This window comes from Protopterus annectens, chromosome 8.part0 (assembly GCF_019279795.1).
Source record: "Protopterus annectens isolate FY-2018-M chromosome 8.part0, PAN1.0, whole genome shotgun sequence".
In the NCBI taxonomy this organism is placed as follows: Eukaryota; Metazoa; Chordata; order Ceratodontiformes; family Protopteridae; genus Protopterus; species Protopterus annectens.
Genome location: NC_056741.1, coordinates 1,257,668,444 through 1,257,685,604, shown reverse-complemented (window position 1 = coordinate 1,257,685,604; position 17,161 = coordinate 1,257,668,444). Strand labels below are relative to the sequence as shown.

Here is a 17,161-nt window from a genome sequence, read left to right as displayed (position 1 = left end):
GCTGACATAAGCCTTGATTTGATAGCTACGGGATGAGACTGTAGAGGTGACCAAAAAGATGAGGACGGTTATAAATATACACACACACACACACACACACACACACACACACACACACACACACACACACACACACACACACACACACTTTCTCTTACAATAAGCATTCATTATTCATATAGTCACTCCCAGATGCCCTTACACTTTCCACACACACACACATACAAATGTGATTTCCCTCACTGAGACATATAGGTGAACACCTAGAGGTGTATGCTTATGCATTCTGTGCATTGTTCTTCTACATAGCTTGTATAACATGAATAACTTAGTACTACATCGGAATGTGTTGTCATGACAGTTACTGCCTAAAAGTGAAGGCTGTGTTACTAGGCAACTTTAAGACTGTGAATTGAAACAAGGTTATCTTCTGTGCAAGCTGCTCTGTTTGGCTTTGTGTATAAGATAACTTGTCTATGAATCCTGACCAAAGGAAAAAAGTGAGAAGCGAGAGAAAGAATGAGACAGAGAAAGCATATATTTGGGTGTGTGCATATGTGTGTGTGCATTACAGGAGGGAGAGATAGACAGTAAGAGTCTGGCAGAGAGAGTGCACATGCAAGTGAGAGAGAGAGAGAGAGAGAGAGAGAGAGAGAAACAGATGGAGAGAGACAGGTAGTCAGTGATTGTGAAAGAAAGGTAGCATGACTGTACAACACATTACAACACATTACTTTCTTTTTGTACAATGGTTGCACAAGCAGAAGTTGATGTCATTATAATTGCACAAAAGCACAGTGACAAAATGAGCAATGCTGCTAAACTGTACAACACACTGAAAACATATTGTCTAAAATAATATGGCATGACATTTTTGGATTGCAACTTGACTAGTCTAAACAGTAGGCTGGCAGGTATAATACATGTAACACATTCCGTGCTTGTTAATCTGACAGAGTTTCTATTAATCACTTTTTAAATTATTCCCTCTTCAGAGAACTGTTCTATTTTAAGCCAGGCACTTCTTTTGCATGTACTGCAAGTAGTATGTTGCATGTTGTCCAAGATGCAAAAATTCTGGAACATCTTCTCACTGAGTTTGCATGTGCCATATTTTAGTTGGCTAAAATAGCTCTGTAAAGGACAGGCATCTTACCACAAATGACAAGGATATTAGCCAAAATCCAAATTGCTTCTTCTAGCTGGCTATACTGCCGCAGGTGCAAGGATTAATTTCTGAGGTAAAATACAGAGACTTCATATGAGCAGGCCCCATGGAGCTCTAATAGCTATCATTCTGGAAAGGGAATTCATGCTTTCTCCTGTTTTGTATAAAACAACTAACTGTCATTTAATGTGCTCAGTTAATGTTTGAACACGTTTAAAGTCAGTGTGGAACTATTTGATCTAGACACATTGCAACCTAATCTTTAAAATATTGCAATTTTACAGTTTTTATGTTACAAAAAGCCACCATCAGGCAGACAAGAGGGACTGGCTTTTGAGTTTTGCAGTTTGTTCGATTTCAGTTTCTGTTTAGTCATTGTATTTAAAAATATTGTCCAAGTTGAGGTGAAACATGAGTGCCTGGGTGACGAGTCACACTTGGATTTTGGTAGATATTCGCAGATCCTGAGTTCCAGTATGGTGTTGATGGTGCGAAGAAATTGCTTGTAGGTACTGGCAGTTGTGGTGGATGGGAAGGAATAAAGCCTACTTTCTGCTGATTTGGATGATGATAAGCAGGCATATATGAAATATCTTGCTGAAATTTGTACACTGTAGTTTCATTTGGGTGGACTTGCTGGGCTTGTGCAATGCCTTGGAAGTCAAATTTATATGCATATCTTTTTCCATGCACCTTTGTCATGATATTTTTATCATAATAGTAACGTAGTGCACGACTGAGTTTGTCATAGTTCATGTTTGGTTTGCTCTTCCTCTCTCCCCATCGCCGGGCTACTTCATCAGGGTCAGTCATCTTAAACTCACCATTTGTCCCTTCCCATGTTATGCAACAGGAATTACCACTATCTGAGAGTAGTTCTAGTAAAAATTGCCAGAGCTGAATTTGTCCACTCCCTGAAAAGGAGAAAAATGCATTAGTTTCAGATTTGTTTATACTTTAGAATATCTGCAATTATCTACTATATTAAACATTTATTTTGTGTGTTTTTGTAGTCTGAATATTGATATCCATCAGACCAGAATTGTTTGGGCTCTGCAGCCTATTTCTGTAAGCAGTAAATACAAGACACGAACTAGCCTTGGATGGGACTCCAGTCCATCAATGGATACATACATGCAGTCTCTTACACATCCACCATCACATGTGGACCTGGGACTAATTTAACATTACTAATCCACCTGCCAGCATGTCTTTACAATATGGGCAGAAATCCGATACCTTGGAATAAACTCACACTGACATGGGAACATGGTAATGCCAGACAGAAGGCAGCCCCTTCTGAAAGCGGAACAGTGCACTACATTCTGTGACGCAGTAATACTAACCGTGCTAGCCTTCTCATACCAACTCAGATAAAAAAAAAAAACTTTGTTGATGGAAAGACAGACAGTGGATTTGATTACAGCTACACTTTTAGATATCATTGTCCTGGAGCTTTTCTATTCCATATGGTCCCTTTTAAAATGCTCATAAAGAAAAAACATAATGTACCCTTACAGCTCATGAGATAAGCCAATTCATGGGCTGAAGAAAAAAGTCCAATGTTAAGAAACTTCTTTATTAAAACAACAATGCTTTCGGCTCTACACCCTTCCTCAATGTGAAGCCAATTCATTTCATTATTTAATAATACAAAAAACTCTTATTCTAATTGTCTTTGCAGTTTGTATACAGGCCATTTTGCAATAGTTAATCTCTCTCTCTCTCATTCTCTGTATATAGTGCGTATGTATATATCAATATCTATATCTGTATCTGTATTTATATCAATATCTTAGCTCTGGCTACAGCTGCCATTTTTGAACTAGACAGTCCTGGTGCATTTTTCTTACACATGGTCCCTTTTAAAATGACACAAAGCCAAATTCCGGCATTATGTAAAGATTAGATGAAATATGCTCACTACATTTTTAAGACAAGCCATTCTATTTATTTTTACTATATTAAACACACTATATAAAGATTACATTTTTCCAATTTACATACAGTTAAATGTCTGATTCCAGGTCATACAAAGCTTTTCTCACCGCACTTAAAATGTTCACTTTATTTTAGTTGGCTCATATATGTGTGCTTCCATATATGTGATTTGAAACTATTTCAAAACAGTGAAAGAGCATTACATGTTCTTTTATCACAGACGTTGTCACATTTTGACATTAGATGATTAAACATTATATGCACTACATGGTAAATGTATTACATATACTCTAGCTGCAATCTAAATTTAACTCCTTATTCACCAATTCCTTAGAAACATTTACAAGTTAATAATGAGATTAATCTCTAAAACATTTTATTTAATGAAAAAACTCTTAAAAATGCCATTAATACCCTGTGCTGCTTTATTATGGGGAGTAGAAATGACTACTAGGCCAGTAATATACATTTTGTTAAAATGCTTGTTGATCAGATGGCGACTACTGCAGGGGAAATACCCCTTTCCTGAAGGAAAATGGCATAGCAGTTGATCATATCAAGTTAGGAAAGCTTTGAATTTCACTTCTGAATTTTATGTTTTGGTTAAAAGTCAAATTTAATTAAAAGGATGTAATTTTGGACATTTTAGATCATTTATCTTCAATGTTATAATGATAATAGATTATTTTTGTTTACAGCTAATATACTACCTACCTGTTACCACCTTTCTCAATACAGTAGTTCAATTGTCAGTTATATAACTGAGTTATTAGACATTTCCCGGGTATTTGGGAAAATAAGATGAGTGATTCAAGTTCTTTTATGTTTAGTTTTGCTTCAGTCTTTTTTTTTTTGCCATATACAGGTTAAAGAATTTAGTAAGGCTTTGGTTAAGCTAACATTATGGATGGCAAAAGAGAAAATTTAATGCTTAGCAGGATGCTTAAGTGTTAAATTTAAAACAAAACTGCTCAGGATTATGACTACATACCACATTAAGTATTGTCATGTCCTTTGTGGCAAAGTCAGGCAGCAAAGTGATTTTGCATAGTTTGCATTGACAGCTTCTTTATTGTCCTTGCATGGTTAAAGCAGTTTTGCTGCAAGTTTAAATGTGAATTGCAGGACAACAACTCCTCAAAACTCCTGAAATAATAAAACTAATGTCTTTCAGCTTTCCCACAGCAGAACTCCGATCCGCTAATGATTGGCAGTGGATTTTTATGGTGCCGAGTTGCCAGCCCGACGCCCAACCTTCAAAGAAGGCTCACCCATTCACACACGGACCTACCTGCATGTCTTTAAATGTCACTCAACCATGGGGAGGACATGCAGACTCCACACAGAATGCGCTCCAGTCAAGAATCAAACGGGAGAACCTCTTGCGGTGAGGCGACAATGTTAACCATTGCAGCGCCACGGCTCCTGACATAATAATAACACAAAACTCTTAACTCTACAAAATAAAATATTTTAGAAGAGAAATAGCAACAAAAAGTAAAAATGCAAAAGATGTGTAGTAGGTGAAATATTTGAAGTAACAGCAAAGAAAAAAAAAAGAAAAATGGTATACGAGCAGGATACCCTGCCAGAATAAGTCATAACAGCAAAGGAATAATGATAATTATTATACAAGAATGATACCCTGTCAGTCTTTGTAATATGTGTACTTCATGAAATAAGTGTAATAAATGTATTTCATGCACACACATTCACAAGCACGCGCGCACACACACACACACACACACACACACACACACACACACACACACACACACACATATATCCTCCCTGAATTCAGTAAATGGAAGCATATATTGTCCATTTGTTTTATTGGCAATTACTAAACATGTAGGTATTTTTCAAATAGTAATGTCATGAATACAGCAACATATGGGAAAACGTGCCTTATACCTTTTCTTTTATTTATCTTTTGTTGATGAGGTTAGTTCCACAAGGCCTGTAGCCTCTTTTCAGGACAGATACAAGATGATATTGTTACTCTTAAGGTAAATTTTGCCAGGACATCAGGAAACTTTCTCTACCATTTCCAATAGGTGCCATGGGGTCTTTGATATCTACCACCAACTCAAGTAGAGGGGACCTTGGTTTAAAATCTCATCTGACAGATAACACACTTAAGAGTATCAGCAATCAATTTACCCGGTGTGGGAGCAGATCCCACAACCTACTGCTCCAAAGATGTGTGTGCTACTTGTTGTGTCACTGACACTGCTATACTCACTAGATACTACCATTAACTAGAATGCTTTAAAATCAGTTATTTAACTCCACAAACATGCCAACTTTGTGTTAAACATCATGATACCATATCCTTGCCACATATTTAACATAGTTATTCCATGATAAATTCTCAGTTTCCAATAAAATATACTGTTTATGATGCCATTTGGTTGGTAGACTTACTTAAAATTCATCAGTACTTGAAATTTCATCTAAAATATTTTTATTCTGATGCAACAGTAGCCATAACAATGATTAATATTTACTGCAGTTTGGTTTTACCTGATCACATGATATCAAGTAATGGCCATTCTGAGATGGCTGCCCCACCCTAAACTCCAAGGGATTGATGCTACAGTTCAGGGAAGCCTATTAAGCCAACATAATTAGATTGAATGTCTTTTTATTTTAGTGTTTTCTAACTCATTGGATGTGTTCTTATGTATACAGCAGTGTGATTAGAGTTAGTTGTAAGCCCACCTATTTCTGTCCCTGAGTAGGGCACTGTTTCTGTCTACTACAAATGTTTCCATCACAACATACACCCCCCAGAGTCCTGCAGTCCAGGAAGAGTGTTTGTTCAGTGTAAGTCACAAAGGAAGTGGCAGTGTAATCAGTCCATCAGTACGAGCAGACTGTGGATTGCTTGGTGGAAGTGGGGAACCATATGATTGGAGAAGTAGCTCGGCTCTACAGAACAAGCACATATAGTAGTTCATAAAGGCCCATGTATGACTGACTGGGCAAGGGAATGTGGGGCTAGACTGTCTGTTGCCATACCATACAATGAGGCACAGTGGCATGGAAGTAAAATAGTCATGGTCATTCAAATTAACACAAAAATTGGGGAAGGTTCATCAGACGTCACTGGTCATGTGTTTCAGGCTGATCTGCAGCACTAGAATGGGTATTCTGATAGACCACTTCCAGTAATAGCAGTGGGTGTTGTTACTCTAGAAATGCTGTTTCATTCATTCTTGATGGGGTGCGACTCATTTGAGTGCCTCATCTTAAAAAGATGGTGAAAACTTCAGCAAGTGGTAGCTGTAATACTGAAAAGGTTGTATATAGGGCCATATGTAATGACTGCCCTGCATTTTATGCGAGTAAGACTTTGAATGAACTGAAACGGAGGATCTCAGGTCATCTTTTGGACATCAGCTGTAAATGCCAGAAGAACTCCTTATCCAAACACGTATTAGAACACCTCAGACATTCTGGTTGTAAATGTATCATTCTGGACTGGGTGGAGATGGATGAGCTTGAACGGGACATCAGTGGTGTTTTGGAGAAAAAGGAATTATGTTGGTAGTTGAAATTAAAAGCATTTAGAAAACCAGGACTTTACTACTATTACTCTATTAAGAGTGTGTTGAATTTACACATGCTGCCACACAATCTGTAAAGGTTTTTAGGGAATTTTTGAGGAAATATTTTTATGTACTAAAAATAAAAAAAATAATGTGTAATGTGTGTATAAATGTTTATTTATTTATTTGCATTTGTTTACTGGGAAAGTCTGACTGGGCTAAAGGGTCCATTTTCAGTGGAGGCCTGGGGAGAAATGCTCCACAAATAACTCAAGATGAAGTTATAAAACTGTGTAATACATTTAACAATATTTAAAAGGATGATAATTGTTACTTGCAAAAGCCAAGACAAAAATGTCATGGTTAATTCAGGTGATGTTACAAAAAATAATTAATACTTTGAGCAATAATTTAAGTAAATGATTTAAGTAAAAGTAGATAACTGTTTTATACAAAGGCAAAGTGGAATACTGTTTCATACATACATAAGAGAAAAAAAGTATGTAGTGATAAGAAGAAGCATAAGAACATAAGGTTTGAGAAATATACTTTAAGGTATTAATAGTAGGAAGTGGTAGAATATACCAGAGTGGATATAGAGTGGAAACTAACTTTGCAAGGAAGTTGAGGCAGGACAGGGGAGAGTGAAGTTATGTAGTAGACAGTAATCTTTGTAGGCAACATGATTAGCCTGGTTTACGTGGTTTACATAAATGTATATATGTTTAGTTACTTTAACCTCAGTTCTGTTTTGATTAGATTTAGTACGCTCTTGCATCACATCAGAGATTTAAATGGCAAATTCAAAACACACATTTTTTCATGCCACTATTACCATGAAGTATTGGTATAATTCCCCCATTTAGTATACTGGTGCATGCTCATGCACACTCATGCATGCATCTACACACTTTTATACATTGCTAGTTTAGTTTATTCACTATTTTTTTTGTTTTTCCTACTGGTTTTCAGTGAATAAACATGTTTTTGGGGTTGTAAACACTGTCATGACAGTTTTTTTTATTTAACTGCAAAACACTGACTTTTTTGCTGACATGTTTTCCTGAGCTGTAAATAAAATATTTCTGAACTATTTTTTTCTAAATTATTTCTGAGTTATAAATAACTTATTTTTATACACACTAATACATATTGGCTATGATTAGACAGATATATTTATAGTTATGGTGTTTCTAGTTAGGTAATGTTTATGGTTAGATAGCTATTTGTTTTTTTCTAGTTAATTCTTTTTACTTATCTAACTATGTATATGATTTTAGTTCTTGTCACAGACCTGATGAAGGCTTTATTGTATTAGTTAGCAGAAAGTGATTTTAGTTAAAAGTCAGTCTTTTTATGTGTATGTTATGCTTTTCTTAATACCTGATTTGGGAATGTGGATTGCATATAGATAGGTAGTGTTTTCCTTAACTAGGATTTAGTTTGACCTAATCGGTAGTAGTGTGTGGAGGTAGGTTCTTGCTGTTTTAAAATGCACTTTTTATAGTCCTCTTTATTTTGTTTGCCTTGAACAGGCTGGTTTAAAATGAAACAATATGTATATTTTCCACATCTACTTCTAAGTATAAAAAAAGCTGATATATTTAACATTGTAAATTATTTCTAATTTTTGTCATTGAGGATCGCTTGTCTATGATGAATAAAGGCTTGTTTCTTTGGAACCTGGTTTTCATGATTTTTGGGAATCAACGAAGTTTTAAGACCACTATTTCACTATTAGCTTACTGATTTCGAAATCGCACCTGCATGGAGAAGAGGAAACATCTGAAACATTTAGAATTACCAAGTATCAATTGTTTCTGTTTTTGTGTTTTTGCAGTCTTGGAGTTAGTATATATAAATAGTGGGGTAGGGCTCGACTCTCTGCAAAAATACTTATTTGGTGTTTTACCTTTTTTTCAAGTCAGGTGATCTGCATGAGCATTCAGTCAGTGAGCAGGCTGTTGCAGTGTCTGTGGTCACTGCTGAAGCTTAGATAAACAGGGCTTTCCAATAATGTGGTCCTTTGGTAGTCAAGATTAGATTTATTGGCTCTTGAATACATGACCTCTGTTTACTTGCCCTAGATCCCTTTATATCATCCTTTATACAACCTCATATTTCTACTATAAAGTATAATGTACAGTCTATTACTTACATAACCTTATGATATGTGTTCATCTTCTTTTCAGTCATAACTAAATCTGCTATTTTGATAATATGGAGCACATTTTTTTCTATTCCCAGTTGTATTATTTTTTCTACCTAATAAATCAGAAGTGGAGTCTCCATCCTAAGGTATTCTAGAGTTAATCAAAAAACACAATTTTAGTTTTTTAATAAAATCTAACTTTGAGTTCTACTTAATAGAAAAATACAGCGCACACTTTTGCTAAACGCTACAAGACTGATTTCTTTTCAAAAGCCAGAACAGGATTTGCTTTGTCTATTCTCCAATTCTCCTAGGTCTTCTGGACTCTGGTCTTTCATCCTCCTCCCTTTCTGTCTAAGCTTTGGCAATCATCCCATATAGCTTTATGCTACTGCAACAGTGATCTAATGATGAACATAGGGCAGCTGTGCAAGTTAACTTACCATAATAGTAGGTATTTGAATATTCTTCCTTCATTCCTCCTTCCCATTTCTCTTATTTTTATTTATTCTTTCTCAACTACTGACCCTTGGCCAAGGTGGTTCCCCTTCACCCTCTTTCTGCTATGACATAGTTTAGAAATTAGGAATTGCCATATTTTCTGTTGCAGCCTCCTTTATTTACAGGCGCTGGATTTCTGTGCCTATATGCCTGCTTGTATAGCAGTACTCTCATGCTTCATCTGATGTATGGCACGTGAAGAAGGTGTGCACAGTTTTTGTACACTTGCTGGGCATTTGATCCTTGGCAAGATAATCCCCTGTATAGTTTTATGCTATTGCAACAGTGCTCTATTCACGCATCTACTGTTATAGCAAGTTTACTTACACAACCATACTTTCTCCTTAAAAGGTAAATGACAGGTTATTAAAGAAGCAACATAAAATATTACATAACACTGTGAAACTAACAACATTGCTTCAAAAAGCAATAATTTAGTATCACTAGAAGGTATATTTAAGTTGAAATGCATCTTACAAAAGTTGTTATTGTTACTCTAAAGATATCAGAAGAATCTCTTTCACAAATAATTTAGAATTAGAATTCAGCACATACTGAACAGGAGAGCTACAAATTTTAAGGTGCAGAATAAGCCTTTGTTGCTGTAATGGTGGTAGGCTTAGTGAAACAATCAGAATCCCATACAACATTCATCCTCAGTCTTATTCGGTGCATATTACAGGTATGTATATGTTTTAGGTCCTCTTTTTATTAGCTAAGCCTGTAGAACCAATATCAGTGGAAGCTTATTTGTTGTTTATGTGGTTACCTTCAAATCCTGGGCTTGTCTTAATGGAACTCATAGACAGTTGCTGATCACCACAGTATAAAAGGAAGAAATGAGAAAACAGTGAACTCTTCTCAAAAATAACTTTCAGTGAGTCACCAGATTACTGACATTTCTTCAGCAGGACTGACTGACCAACAGCACTTAAAAACAGTAAGAAGACTTGAACAAAAACAAAGAACAATATGGGATATATAAGTGAACAGTACCCCCACCTGCATCAGTATCACGGCTGTTGTGAGAACTATACTTGTTCCTCAAAGGGAAGACAGACCCTTTTTGAAAAGTTTTGGCTAGAAATGGTATAGAGAAGGCATGCCATTGCTATGATTTACTGTTAGAATGTCCTTCCCTATAGAAGTTAAGCTGATTTTTAGTTCCTGTCTCTGGGCCTGTTTTGTCAGTGCAGAGTATCATCCTCATTTTCGGTCGCTGTGCTTTATTTGTAGCTGGCTCACTTTACTTGAGGGACATTCTCATCTTCTACTTTGTAGTGATTCTCCTTCTGTTGCCATCCTTCCATCTCCACTGGGTCAGTGGCACCCCTACCCTCCATCTTCCTCCATGAAGATCTTCTTCTGCCTAAACTGCTTAGTCAGTGGAGGATATATATTATATAGCCATGTATGAATTCAGCCTGTTGCAGTTACATTTCTAGAGTATCATTCCATTTAGTTAATGCAAATGCATGCTAAATAACACACACTGAAACGCACCCACATTTTGATAAGAAGAAAACATTTCCTAGTGTTATAGCTGTAATAGCTTTCTTACATTTTTTTCCATCTAAGAAAGAAACAGCATTCATATTGTAAAATTGTTATAGGATAGTCAAACAACAACTTTAACATCAAAACCAGAAAGATAAAAAACACTAAAATCAAAGACCAGTTAACTGAAAAAGGGTCTATATTAGAACATCGAAGTTTCACAACTTCGAATGTCCTAATATTGACCCCTATTCAGCGAACGCTGAAAATAGCGAAGCTGCAGAACACCAAATTTCTTCCTAGGGAAGGAATTCGGGTGGCTGTTCCTGTGGCTTCGCTATTTTCAGCACTGTGTGGAAAGTTACGGGTCAGGATCAGGTAAGTGTGCGATTGTGTGGACGTGAGGGTTAGGGCGCAGGGTAGAGGAATTAGGGTTAGGGCGTGGGGTCAGGTAAGTGTGCAATTGTGTGGATGTGAGGGTTAGGGTGGGGTAGGTGAGTTAGGGTTAGGGTGTTGGTGAGGTGAGTGTGCGATAGTGACAGACCTTAGGGTTAGGGTTTGGGTTAAGGTAAGTGGATAGTTAGTGGTGTATGTACAGTTTAGTGTAGGGTTAGATGTAGGATTTTATGTGTATGTGTGTGGATTGCTGTTTGTTTGGTGTGCTTGTGTTGTGTGTATGTGTGTTGGAACAGCAAATTTTTTCCCAGGGAAAAAAATTTGCTGTTCTGCATGTTTGATATTGTCAGCGTTCGCTGAATAGGGGTCGATATTAGAACATTCGACGTTTTAAAAAGTCGATGTTCTAATATAGACCCACTGAAAAATATATTCAAGGAAACACACTAAACACAAGTAAAAACATAATTATAAATACTACAATATATATCCATGTAGGCAGTAAAACATCTACACCCACTAATCCTAACCCTAAACCTAACCCTTATCCTAATGCTAAACCTAACTCATATCCTTACATCTAAGCCCAGTCCATACCAAACTCTAAGCCTAAAGTCACCAAATTTTCAAATATTATAGCAAAAAATATGACCAGCTGGCAAGTCATTCAGTATGACATTTGACCAAACTAATTTTTAGCTGAATGATCTTGAGGAAATGGGTTTTAATAACATTGTTTTCTATAAGCATTTTTACTTCACTTTCAAAGGCTCCATATGAAAGAAATTTGCTTTAAAGTTTCTGTGCTGAAATATAGTTTTAGTAAACCAATAATGGACCCTAATGTTTTGAGCTCACCATAATGTCTTTGTTAAGTTCATGCAGTTAAGTTTTAACTTTAAGAAGAAGAAAATAACTTTCATTTCTTCTTCTTTCTTCTTCTTCTTCTTTCGGCTCCCATTAGGGGTCGCCACAGTGGATCTTCTGTTTCCATTTCCTCCTGTCCTCTGCATCTTGCTCTGTCACACCAACCATCTGCATGTCCTCTCTCACCACATCTATAAACCTTATCTTAGGCCTTCCTCTTTTCCTGTTACCTGGCAGCTTCACCCTTAGCATCTTTTTCCCAATATACTCTGCATCCCTCCTCAGTACATGTCCAAACCAATGTACTCTTGCCTCTCTGGCTTTGTCTCCAAACCTTCCAACCTGGGCTGACCCTCTAATATACTTATTCCTAATCCTGTCCACCCTCATCACACCCAGTGCAAATCTTAACATCTTTAACTCTGCCACGTCCAGCTCTGACTCCTGCCTTTTTGTCAATGCCACTGTCTCCAACCCATATAACATAGCTGGTCTCACTACCCTCTTGTAAACCTTCCTCTCACTACCCTCTTGTAGACCTTCCCTTTCACTCTTACTTGTACTCATCTGTCACAAATCACTGCTGACACTCTTCTCCACCCATTCCATCCTGCCTGTACTCTCTTCTTCTCCTCTCTTCCACACTCACCATTACTCTGAACTGTTGACCCCAAGTATTTAAACTCATCCACCTTCGCCACCTCTACTCCCTGCATCCTCACCATTCCTCTATCCTCCCTCTCATTCACACACATATATTCTATCTTAGTCCTGCTGACCTTCATTCCTCTTCTCTCTAGAGCATATCTCCACCTCTCCAGGGTCTCCTCCACCTGTTCCCTACTCTCACTACAGATCACAATGTCATCTGCAAACATCATAGTCCATGGGGACTCCTGGCTGATCTCATCTGTCAACCTGTCTATCACCACTGCAAATAAGAAAGGGCTCAAAGCTGATCCTTGATGTAATCCCATCTCAACCTTAAACGCATCCGTCACTCCCACCACAGACCTCACCACTGTCATACTACACTCGTATATATCCTGTACCACTCTTACATACTTCTCTGACACTCCTGACTTCCTCATACAATACCAGAACTCCTCTCTAGGCACCCTGTCATCATATGCTTTCTCTATGTCCACAAAGACACAATGCAACTCCTTCTGACATTCTCTGTACTTCTCCATCAACACTCTCAGAGCAAACACTGCATCTGTAGTGCTCTTTCCTGGCATGAAACCATACTGCTGATCACTATTCATCACCTAACTTCTAAACTTAGCTTCCACTACTCTTTCCATAACTTCATGCTGTGACTGATCAATTTAATCCCTCTGTAGTTACTACAGCTCTGCACATCACCCTTATTCTTAAAAATCTGTACCAAAACACTTTTTCTCCATTCCTGAGGCATCCTCTCACTTTCCAAGATTTCATTAAATAATCTGGTTAAAAACTCCACTGCCACTTCACCTAAACACCTCCATGCTTCCACAGGTATGTCATCTGGACCAACAGCCTTTCCATTCTTCATCCTCTTCATAGCTGTCCTTACTTCCTCCTTGCTAATCTGTTGCACTTCCTGATTTACTATCCGCACATCATCCAACCTTCTCTCCCTCTCATTCTCTTCATTCATCAGCCCCTCAGAGTACTCTTTCCATCTGCTCAACACACTCTTCTCGATTGTGAATACGTTTCCCCCATTTTCCTTTACCACCTTTACCTGCTGTACATCTTTCCTAGCTTGGTATCTCTGTCTAACCAATCGGTACAGGTCCCTTTCTCCCTTCTTATTGTCCATCCTTTCATACAACTCTTCATATGCCTTATCCTTAGCTTTTGCCACCTCTCGCTTTACCATTCACCTCATCTCCTTATACTCCTTAAACAACTTTCATTTAAATTTAAAAAATAAGAATTGATGACTCACATAAAAATATCAAAAAGCCTCAAAGTCATGCTTGTAAAAGTTTATTTTAATGTTCCCATGCCATACTCAGTTAAACTTTTTGAAAGAAACTTTACAACTCTAAATCGTACCATGTAAAATGTGTAAGGTTGTTTTTGTGATAACATAGAGAAATCCCAAAGTTGTAAACTATGGGGACACATTTTCAGTTATTTTCAGACCCTAGCATGGAAATGCTGGCTTATACATTCACAGTCCCTTTATAAAGGATAATATAATATTTATTGTATATAAAATCTTTTTTCAGACCCGAACTGAACAATTACATTAACATTGTTTATGACATTTGCTCTGAGAGATGCTGCACTGAAAATTTTAGACTAACTTGTTGAAAATTAGTCATGTCACAACTGATATTTGCTAAGTGTTACCTGTAGAACAGATATCAGAGACTTGTTAATAGATGTTCAAAGAATGGGGACAGTTTTTCAGAATGTTTATCTTAGGGTCCAGACTATTAAGGTGCTGAATAATTTCATCTGAAATGGTGATTTTCTAGTTAGTATGTAAAATAGTTTTTCAGGACAGAGATGCATAACAATAATGGAATAATTCATGAAATCAGGTTCCACAGCTGGCATATAGAAAATATGGGGATAAAATGCTGACCATTTGTATGTTAGGAGATATTATTTGTTAAATACATCACATGCTGATAATGTTGTCTGCTGTCAGTAGGCTGGGACAAAATACCTGCAACCCCTTCTTAGGATTCTGTGTCAGGAACTTGGCAGTAGCATGGTATAAGCATGTCCAGAAATGTGATTTTACATTCAGTAGCAAAAAATTATCTTTCATGAATGATATGTAATGACAATAGCATAACTAATTAAATTGTCTGTAGCATTGGAGAAGCATGTCCAGAAGTGTGATTTTACATTCACTGGCAATAATCTCTTTTTGTGAAGACAGTGTATAATGACAATAGCATGACTGCTGAAATTGGAGCCCACTGATAGCCATCAAAAATTTGAGTTCAGATAATTAGGATCTAACCATTTAAGGTTGTTTTACACTGCTCACAGAAATACTCTGATCTTTTAGAATAGTATTACAGTTTTACCTCATCTTAGGTGTGGTAATAAAGGAGTGAAGTTCTTTCTACTGTTGGCGTGAGAAGAACTTCGGAAATTGAAGTATTGTATTGGGGGGCAGGCGGTGCTATAGCTTCACATTGAGATGTTAAGAAGTGAGGTGCTGAGAGAAATGATAATAGACTAACACAGAGAGAAAATGCATGTTTGGCTATTGTAGTTGAGTATTAAAGTCTGGCTGCTGTTTCACATCAGACACCTGTATACAGTAACTGTGTAGAACCTTACTTACAAATGTTACTCTACTTACTGAATGTAAACACTTGTCAAAGTATCTTCTGTGTTCACTGTCTGCAGCTTTTGTGAGAAGAACTTGAGCTTGCAGTTTACTACACAGGTATGCATTAGGGAAAACCTGCTCCTGTCAAACTGACTGCACATCTACATATATATTGTAAGGAGAGAGGAGTATGACATAATATGGTGCATGCACAGGGCAATTGGAAAGGTACAGGAGGACACAGGAGTGGAAAGATATGTGGAATGAACACCTGGTATGTGATCTGAAAAACTGGAACAGAGGGTTATGATCAGAGAATAGCTCTTGAAGGTTGAAGATAGCAGGAGTCAGTCGTGGGCCATATCCAGTTTTATGTGCATGCCTTTGACTTCACACAGGACATGGAAAACTGGATCATCCTATTGTGCATGATGAGAAAATGATGGAATTAGCTTTAAAGAGCTCTATGGAGAGTGGGGGAATGGCACAAAATGTGGCAGCTTAACCTCAATCAGTCCAAGTATAAAATGCCACTCCTGGGTGAACAAACAAGAAGCACAATACACAAATGGGAGAGCCAGGCTAAAAACCCAGGGTTTGGGAGTTTTTATAGAAAGATTGAACAATCCGACTTAGAATAAAAGAACGGCAACAAAAGAAAACCACTTTCTGAGGGATACATGTATATCATTGGTGGGGGTATAGAATCCAGAGATACAAAGCTGATAATGCCCTTAATTAATTAATTTGTAGGTATGTCTGTTATTTTTTCTTCAGCCTGCTGGTCTCTAGCCCATCCTACTGCCCCATTGACCAGTAAGTTTCCCTGTCTACATCAGTTGCAGTCACTACCAGTGAGACTGACAGTCTAGTAGTGATGGGTCACTATCCTAGATGGAGATTTTTAGTATGTGCCAGACTTTCCCTTGCGCTACTGTTTCATGTGTGATGTGTTGTGGGCATGTGTGAAAACATCAACTGCTCTTGCAACTGGCTATATCCTCTAGCAACCCTATCTTGTAGGAAATTGATGATCCTGCTAAGGTCCCTGATTTCCATCAGGGAATGTTATGGTTGGACACATGCTCCGAGACATGCATAAACTTCCTCCTTCCCCCTGGGATGGTCAAGTCCACAATGCCCTCCAAATGCCCAGGCTGCAACAAAAACTAGTGTTTGTTATTGTAAAGGCTCCATCTTTCTCTGACACATAGAAGGCAGTAATGTCTCCTTATGAGACACTGCTCAGGACACAGTAGGAATAATGTGTGAGTTTTTAAAGCTATATAGAGACGGGGAAGTCATGGTGTTGGAGAGATTACAGAGGAAAATAACTAAAAATGGTGAAGGATGGTAAGACAGCATATGAGTGAGCCCATTTTTGTTTCAGTAGGAAAAGTGGAAAGATAGCAACATGATGTGGACAAATAAGGCACAAAGGGGAAATATAATGGGATTATACCAGAAAGGAAGCACAGTGCATGAAGGAGAGGATATAACCAGCAGATCAAAATAATGCATTTTAATCTTTATATAAGGAAATGATTTTCATAGAGAGCAGTTGGTTGATGGAATCACAGTTTGAAACACACATGGTAGAAGCTGAAAAAGAAAGCAACTTCAGGATTCAAGATTGACAGAGTGGAAGATGGGCAGCAGTCTCACACTCTCTATATCACTTGGAAAGACTACAGTGACTTAAACTCACCTTTGCTGGCTAATTTATGTAATAAAATGTAAAAACTTGACTGGGGTATGCATTATGGGAGCATCTGTTGGATGGTGTTTGCAGG

At 37.5% G+C, this 17,161-nt stretch overlaps 1 protein-coding gene across 5 annotated transcripts in view; it reads right to left on the bottom strand.

Annotated features, from left to right (window-relative positions):
• The window catches only part of LOC122809344 (Friend leukemia integration 1 transcription factor-like), a 570,988-nt gene that overhangs the window by 479 nt on the left and 553,348 nt on the right, over positions 1 to 17,161 (bottom strand). For all 5 annotated transcript variants that reach the window (XM_044080751.1, XM_044080752.1, XM_044080754.1 and 2 more), the window contains one exon: positions 1 to 2,082. This exon is cut by the window's left edge and continues 479 nt beyond it. In XM_044080751.1, the coding sequence (XP_043936686.1) occupies positions 1,550 to 2,082 (533 nt within the window). In that variant the 3' untranslated portion in view covers positions 1 to 1,549. The remainder of the gene's footprint in view (positions 2,083 to 17,161) is intronic.